At 35.3% G+C, this 8,909-nt stretch overlaps 2 protein-coding genes across 2 annotated transcripts; both read right to left on the reverse strand.

Moving 5' to 3' along the window:
* Positions 1-1,640: 1,640 nt before the first annotated feature.
* Positions 1,641-2,132, reverse strand: LOC131642272 (uncharacterized). The gene has a single exon (XM_058912553.1). The coding sequence runs from the start codon at positions 2,130-2,132 to the stop codon at positions 1,641-1,643; it is 492 nt and encodes a 163-aa protein (XP_058768536.1).
* A 2,881-nt stretch (positions 2,133-5,013) lies between these two features.
* Positions 5,014-5,499, reverse strand: LOC131642273 (uncharacterized). Its single transcript, XM_058912554.1, has one exon. The coding sequence runs from the start codon at positions 5,497-5,499 to the stop codon at positions 5,014-5,016; it is 486 nt and encodes a 161-aa protein (XP_058768537.1).
* Between the last annotated feature and the right edge of the window lie 3,410 nt (positions 5,500-8,909).

The raw sequence follows: 8,909 nt of genomic DNA on the forward strand, positions 1-8,909 counted from the left end.
AAAAATTCAAATTTTATATCTAAAAAAATCATGAATCTATTACTACAATTTTCCTCCGTTTTTTCATTCGTATCTACTTCACTTTCCTCCATTTTCTTTCTCCGTCGATTCCGCCCTTACTCTCTATCGTTGTTCACTTATACTTTGTCATCTGTCATTCGCCACAAAAATTTACATATATGTATTAAATATATTTCGGTGTTATGTTTAATTTTACAAATATATTTAAAGTGTTTTACATGTGTTTGTTGTTATGCTTAAGTTTATTGAATAAAAATCATTTTAATAATAATGATAATAATAATAAATAAAAGATAATAAAATTAATAAATTATTAATTAAAAAATTTTATTTTTATGTCATTTCAAATTTATCAACTGAAATCATTAGTTTACTTGACATTTTAATTAATTTATTAATTATCAATCATTAATTATAAGCTATTAATTATTAACCATAAATTATTATTTATAATTTATCAGCTAATTTATCCCTTATCACTTATAAGTTATTAATCATTAACAATAAACTATTAATTAATGAATTTTGCTAACTCATGGCAATGGTTAAGCATTAAAAGAAAAAGAAAATATGTTATAGAAAATTTAATATTTCAATTTTCAAGACATTAAATATGCAAATTAACAAGATAAATTTACTATTTTAAAGTTTTAAGTATTACCCTGAGGATATTGATAAGCATTTCTTTTTAATTAATTTATTAGTTATTATAATTATCCGATATAAGATATCAGTTATTAATTATAAACTTTTAGTTATTGATCATCAACAATAAATTATTGATTATCCACTATAAAATTCAGTAAAAATATTTATGTTTAATTAAAACCCAGTTATCCACTTCCTTTTTTTTTTCATTCATAATTCACTACAAGTGCATAGTATCTATGAATCTATACTAAAGTACAAATTTTTTTCCATTCATAATTCACTATGCTTATGTTTGGTTTCATGTTTGAGGTATTTAAAATTGATTTTGGATGTCTAAAATTGATTTTGAAGTGTTTGGTTGATCTCGAGCAGAATTGATTATGCTATGAGAATTGACTCTACTTGAAGCTAGGATTTGTAACTTTTGATCAAATGTGATTTTTAAACGTGATTTTTATACTGAAATTTATTATTCAACTCACTTTTGCAATAATTTCTATAAACTTAAATCACTTTACCTTTAACTCACTTTTATCCAAAATCAATTTTACATAATCAATTAACTCAAAATTAATTTTTTTCGCCACAGAACCAAACACACGTTACATTATGTATAGTATATATAGATCTATACTATAAAAGGGATTAATAATAGTTAAACAAAAATTAGAAGCATTCAGATTTAAAACTTCACTGCAGAACAAGTAATTTTTTTGAAATGATATCAGATTCTTCTACAACACTATATTGTGTACTTAACAGTAGACACAATATATGACACCAAGCTAGAAATAACATTCTCCAAACCACTCGGATTAAACTGCTACAACATGAACTCAATACCAACAAATACAAATAACTAAGCCAAAAGCATAACCAATGATAAGATAAAAACTAAGCAGAATGAATATCTCCATAATGCATGTATGCTTACAAAGAAATAGTGTTTCTTCATCTTCCTCCTTTGCTTACTTTTTCTCATGACCACCTGAGCCACCACCAGTAGTTGTTTGGATTACGGGGCCATCATTGCCACCACCAGTTGTAGGTTTGGTGTTAGAGTTACCATCACCACCACCACTGCCAATAGCAGGGTCATCATCGCCCTCTCCGAAAATTGCTATGTCGTCATCAGAGCCATCATTTCCACTAATAATTGTAACTTTGATGTTAGAGTCACCAGTAGCTGCTGGGCCTGGGAATATTGCAGGGTCCTCATATCCATCTCCGTAGCCTCCCTCATACTCATCATCTGAGTCATCATTGACACCATTGTTGCCACCACCGGTTGTAGGTTCATCGTCTATAGCTTCTGGAATTACAGGGTCATCATACCCCTCTCCGAAAATTGCTATGTCATCATCTCCACCATCGTAGCCACCACCAGTTGTAGGTTTGGTTTTAGGCCTATCTTCCTTTTTGGGGAAGTAGATGCCGCTGCTACCGTGCTCCTCGGCCATAGTGTAGTAGCAAAGGGGAGAACTGAGAAATGGATATAGAAAAATGAGTTTAAGGTGAGATTGATATGATGTTGGGAGAGCATTAGAGCCCAATTTATAGAGTGGTGATCATGTAATAAGTTAAGTTCTTTTTTAATTTCTTGGTAGGTCATAAATAATTTTAAGTTCTTTTTTAATTTCTTGGTAGGTCATAAATAATATCTTGAAGATTGAAAAATATGGGCCCACCTTTGCATTATTTTATAATACTTTTCACATAAAATTGGAGTATATGTTAATAATAATGGAGAATAGTAGAGTTTAAGAAAAAATGGAAGAAAAGTGGTAAAATTGATCAATTATGGTCTGAGCCTGAGCCCACTAGTATCATTTTTCACATGAAAAGTAAAGTTCATTGTTTTCTCCTTTAACAAGTGTGTAGACATGGTGTGGACCAAGAAATATTATTGCACTTCTTTTTAGATTCATCTGTTGATATATCAATTCATGTACAGCATTTTGGACTTTTGGTGAAGTCTGAGCTACTACGTCTATGTTTGGTTTCACGTTTGAGGCATCTAGAATTGATTTTGGACGTGTAGAATTGATTTTGACGTGTTTGATAGATCTTGAGCATAGTTGATTATGCTTTTAAGCAGTGGCGGAGCCAGAAAAATTATAAAGTCTGGGCAAAAATTTAAAGATCGCAAAATTATATTGTATATAATATATAAATACGTATCAATCAAAATAAAAGAGACTCGTCATTTTGTAAAAAAAAAATAATTTAAAATAAAATAGATAAATATAATCTTACAATAGCGGATTTAATAAAATTACGAGACAAGTGTACTTTCCGAGACTTTTTGCGATAAATGTTCGAATAATGTTTATATCATCAAATGTATTGAATATCTCTCGCTCGGTGTAATCAAAATAAAACAGCGCTATATACCAATTTAATAATAATACCAATTTATGAATAATCTAAAAAACCTAAAAAATCTCCTTATCAAATCAAAACAGTTCTATATTATTAATTTTTAAAAAGAAATTATTTAAAATTAGTTTTAAGAAAATAAAGCTGATGTTTGTTTCTATGTACATAAAAATATTATATGTTTTAAAGTTCATTCTTTTAATTATGTAGTTATTTATTTATAGAAAATAACTAATACCTAAGTTGAAAACACTATGTGTTGAAAAAGTAACGTGCATGTGGAGCCCGGCAGGGTAGTATTAAACAAAACAAACTTGCAGAATTGGTGAGTTAGGGATTGCATTTGCTGGGTGAAAATACTGTGTATTATAACACCGTAACTACATGTGGAGCCTGGGCATAGGCCCGCCCTAGCCGTATGCTAAATCCGCCTATGCTTTTAAGAATTGATTCTACTTGCATCTAGAATTTGTAATTTTTAATCAAACGTGGATTTTAAACGTGACTTTTACATTAAAATTTATTGTTCAACTTACATTTAAAAAAATTTCTTTAAACATAAATCACTTTACCTTTAACTCACTTTTATGCATAATCAATTTTACATAATCAATTCACTAAATTTTTTTTTTTACCACATAATCAAACACGCTTTCTTATTATTAGAGAAAGGACTTCAACTAATATGCAATTACAGTAAATTTTAAGTGGAAAATTGTAATCAATTTAAGCCATTCCGAAATTAATGTTACACTTTGATAGCTTGTGTCCAAATTCTCTTTCTTAAATTTTGAAAATGGAAAAAACAGATGCCATGTTGGGATCATTGCACATGTATCTCGTGTATCACGTGTATATGATGTGGCCTGCTCTCGTACTGGTAACGTTATTTTTTGAGACACATCTTTAAACGGATCCAGACTGTTTCACGTCGGCGCGGGAACGTCAATCTACCTTTTGAAATTTTTGAAATTTTTTGTTAGTTTGATATATCTAACGCTTGAAATTAAACCACGTGTTTAGGTGTTAAGTCAATTTTTTTATTTAAAAAATGTCATATTAACGAGTGCATCCGGAGCACTGATTAAGCATTTCAAATAAAAAAATTATTCTAAATCAATAAATTAAATAAACATAATATTTTTTAGAAAAATTAATTATTTATGTTTTCAATACATTGAATGCATATATTTAAGGAAAAAACTTATCTTTTTAATCTATTAAACAATATTTTACTTATCATTTTAATTTTTTAACCAGTGTTCCCGGGGCACTCGTTAGCATTACCCTTAAGAAATAAGAAAGTTTCTCAACGCACCCCATAGGTCTCTTGTACACCACTCAAATTTTCACTTTTGCCCCCTGCTTCCGTAGATGCACATCCAGAAGCATCCATTTTTTGAAAAAATTTGATTCTTTTCGTAGATACATCTACGGAAGCGTATAAAATAAAAGAAAACATAGTTAACTTCACCTTATTTTCATTTTAAAAATACTTTCGTAGATGCATCTACGAAATATGGTGAAAATAGAGTGTTCCGTAGGTGCATCTACGAAACAGTCTGTTTTTTTTTTAATTTATGTCATTTTCATGACGAAACTCCATTTTTAAGACATACATTTTTCAGATTTAGTAATGCAATTTAAAGACAACAGTAGGTAGACCAATAAAAATACAATATATAAATAATGTCGGTCAAAGTGTCGAGTACATAATCAAATACAAACAAAAATGAAATATAAATACATCATCAAATATAACTACTGAGTATGTCAGGCGTCCTCCTGCGTACCATCATACGCATCCCCTCCGAATCCACGAAGGGATCTGCTGGCTCTACCCCTAGCATCAAGTGTCCCACGGGTCCTGGCACAATGTCGACGGTACAAAAATGCACTATCTGCCATCCTGATCATATCATCCAACGCACGCCTAGAATCAGTTCCTTCAGGAAATAAACCCTATGCAATGACTCTGATGCCCCTGTCAGCTATCTGACGACATAGAGGAAGAAGATCCTCAGTGTGGTCCAACTGAGCCTGATGCGCAAGAAGAATCTCCTCGTGGGATGGTCTGGGAGGACATCCCTCTGCTGCTGGAAGCATGTATGGATGTGAGACTCTATGGTACCATGTGATGTACCCCTCGGCACAGCTCCAGTCATGCTCTACTAGTGTCGCTTGTGCCTCCTCAGGGACCATGTGATGCTTCCAGTCTGCAAAGACCTCATCTAACTGCCTGCGGGTCATGGCGATGGGAGCTAAAAAATGAGAATCGTGAGGTATCGTCTGCTCATATCCAAACTGATGCATGACACACTCAGGAAGGTAGCGTACATCAATGGTCGAGCAGGCGGCCAACCATCCAGAATACAGAGCTATCTCGTCAAATGAAACCGCCACCTGGTGCTCATCATAGCAGGAGTACCTGATGTCCTTCGTGGCCATGCGGTCAAGAGCGCGCCTATAGGGATCCGACACCTGGTTCCTTCTAAGGGGGTGAAAGCACTAGCACGTGGCATGACCTCTGTGTACTCCTCTTCTTCTCCCCAGCCAATAATGTCTGGGAAGTGTCGTAGTATCCAACCCTGAAAAAAACATGGTTATTTTCAAGTATAATAAAAAACTATAAAAAAAGTATAAAAATGAAAGATTTTTACCAACAAAAGAGTATAGTTGCCTGCAATTGTCCTTGCCTTCCACAAGCATCCCTCTCCAAGTCTATGATAATTGTACGTCCGTACAGCCGCTCCCCAAATGTACTCATGGATACGTGCTATATCCGATAAGTACGTCAGGTAGATGACGTCTGTGTACGTCGAGCTCGTGTCCACAAAGAGCTGAATGCCTATCAAAGCTCTCTGTGTGTAGCCTGCTCCAACTCATCCCCCTCAGCCTGCAGTGCCGCAGTGAGATCCGCATCATACTGTCTCTGCAGGAATTTAAACCTGACGTGGGCCCCTCGTGTCCTCTCCACCTCCTCAAGGGCGTCATCGGGATCAGCCCCTAGCTTAGCCATCAGCATCTCCTAAGCTTCCGCCTTCGTCAACCTATTGTGACAAAGGAGGGTACCCCTGATAGGTATATGAAGTAGGCATGCCACATCATCTAGGATGATGGTAATGTCACCGTGGGGTAGATGAAATGAGGATGTCTCAGGATGCCATATCTCTGCAAAGGCCGCAAACATACCATTATGTATGGTATCGTAGCCGAGCGTACAGAGGTCACTCAAGCCTGAAGCTGCCAGTACCTCCTGAAACCATGGCTCGTCAGGCTGCGCGAGATCTTTAATCTTCCGCCCATGGTTGTAGAACCTCTAGGGATCCCTACTCTGAAATTTTTTAAAAATTCAAACGGTTAGTAATAAGCAAGGTAAAAAATGACGCAAATAAAAAGTAATTAACAAATAAAATGTATCTTTCCTTTCCATATACGTCTAGCTATATGCTCGTCATACCATATCAAAAGGGATGCATCTACAGGATCCCAGGTTACCAAATAGGCTCTAGCACCGACTCATCCTGCGTAGGTGGCATAGTAGATCCTCTATCACCCGTCACTACCACGTGCAAAGTAGTAGAAGTAGAAGTAGTGCCATGACGACGTCTACGGGGTGGTGGCATCTGTGAGGAACCCTCAAGATCATCCCGAAGCCTCCGTGGTGCAGTAGTAGAGGGTGATGGAGAAGGAATGGCTGAGGCGGGTGTATCAGATGTCATAGGTGAATCGGGTGGAACAGCTGCTCCATCAACCCGAGATACTACACGCGACCGTTCTCGCCGAACGGGTGTGTGCTGTCCGGTCCTCCCATGAATGTCTCTATCTGGGACGTGGGACATGATGTCTACATTATGATACAAAAAAGATCGATTTAGATACTGCGTATTTATAAATAAACATCAAAATAAAAACAGAAAATTACTCTTCTGTAGATGCATCTACAGAAGCACTTTATTTTCATAACACTGGGTTCTTCCGTAGATGCTTCTACGAAAGTACCTTTGTTTCAAAAACATTGGGTGCTTCCGTAGGTGCATCCACGAAACGCCCTAACGTTCATCTCTTCCATAGATGGATCTACGGAAGCCACTGAAACCAGAAAATACAACAATGGCGTAACTCCACTGTTCAATCACCAAAATGACCATTTTTGTGGCTTGATCGCATGTTTTAAACCTAAAACATTACCTATATTGTCTATAACACTATTTCTAAACCTATCTAATCATTTCTACACCTAAATATCAAATTCTAATTTGATTTCACAAATACTCTAAAATAACTTGAAATATCAAAAACTTACCGATTAGATAGAGATTTGAACTCGATGGAATATGTTGATACTTGATATTGACAATGTAGTCCGAGCTCAGGAGAAACAAATGTGAAGTTTGGAATTTGGGGTTGAGAGAGTTTGAGAGTGTTTAAGAGTTGAGAATTTGAAATGAGGAGAATGAGGGAGGGGAAGGGTCTGGCGCAAGATATAACACCAAAACCTTTCCGTAGATGCATTTGCAGAAGCATTCCGTAGATGCATCTACAGAACATAATAACATTAAAACAAAAAAAGGGTGCTTCCGGAGATGCATCTACGGAAGCACGAGGGAAAAATAGACAATTCGGTGGTTCCTAAGAGGGGCATGGGGTTGGTTGAGAAATTCTCAAAAATAATACCTATCATCTTCTTTAACTGCACTGTTGTTCGGAAAGAAAATGCTCGATATGGGAGGCAAATTGAAGGTCGTGCTAGCAACCGTCTGGTTAGAAAAGGTCGTACGCCACCATAAAACATGGTTGATGAAGAGATGATGAAAGGGATCTGAGATAGCACATAAGCATGAGTCTAACGTTCAAAATCATTCGAACCCCATCCAGTAGTAACAATCGAACCAGACGAAGAAGCTGTAACGGCGAGTGAGTGGCGACGGCGACTTGTAACAATGGAAACGATGGCAACAAATAACAGCAGCAACGCAGCTAGAAGGGCGACGACGAAGTAACAACAACAAGGTAACTAGAAGGGTGACGTTTTTAGGTTATGTCTTGCTCTGTGTTTTATTTTTTTTCACAGCAACAAGAAAAAGGTCACGTGGCATAATTTGAATGGTTCATATGATCTGGAGGAGAGTAAGGAATGGACTGCACTCTACCTTTGGCGCACAAACGGTAGAGAATCCATTTCCATCTTTAAACATACAATGTTTAAATGCACAAAAGATTTATATAAAATTTGATTGTAGTCTTTCTTGAAAAAATTAGTTTTAATTTTATCACTTTTAATTTGATTTTGTTTCTTCCAATAAGAAAATATTTGTTGATGATCGATATCAGTGAATGTTAAAGATAGTATTTGCAAACACTAAGACACTCAAATCAATGATTGTCATATACGAAAGAAATAAAATTTTGGAGAATTATGTGTAAATCTTTATTTGACGTCTATGTCTTTTCATATAAATATTTTACTAGGGTTTTTGGAAACTTTTAACCTTTGATTCAGTCATCATCGTCAAACAGAATTTAAAATATAATCGTTATGTTATATGACTATTTGACCTCATTCATTCGCCTAGATCAAGTATTTATTTAGGGCGGGTTCATGCTTATTCCATAGGTCCTAGAACATTGTTTTAGATAACAACTATAAGAATGATGTTTCGTCCTCTGACGTCATTAACATAACGTCAATATGGAATACCATCATAAATATCTTTTCCTTATTTGGCTTCACATTTCTTGGGTCTCATCCCCTCATGGGCCGATATAGTGTTAAGACTGGATATAAATAGTTGTCCCTAAGCCTACTCTGGTGTAGCCAAGGTGTGGCTTGCATTTTTACATAATCCTTACCTACA

This window comes from Vicia villosa, unplaced genomic scaffold, assembly GCF_029867415.1.
Source record: "Vicia villosa cultivar HV-30 ecotype Madison, WI unplaced genomic scaffold, Vvil1.0 ctg.004745F_1_1, whole genome shotgun sequence".
NCBI classification, from domain to species: Eukaryota; Viridiplantae; Streptophyta; class Magnoliopsida; order Fabales; family Fabaceae; genus Vicia; species Vicia villosa.

What these genes read in the sequence shown, in the direction of transcription:
- LOC131642273 (XM_058912554.1), bottom strand. Translation starts at nt 5,499, where the DNA reads ATGGCCACGAAGGACATCAGGTACTCCTGCTATGATGAGCACCAGGTG.
- LOC131642272 (XM_058912553.1), bottom strand. Translation starts at nt 2,132, where the DNA reads ATGGCCGAGGAGCACGGTAGCAGCGGCATCTACTTCCCCAAAAAGGAA.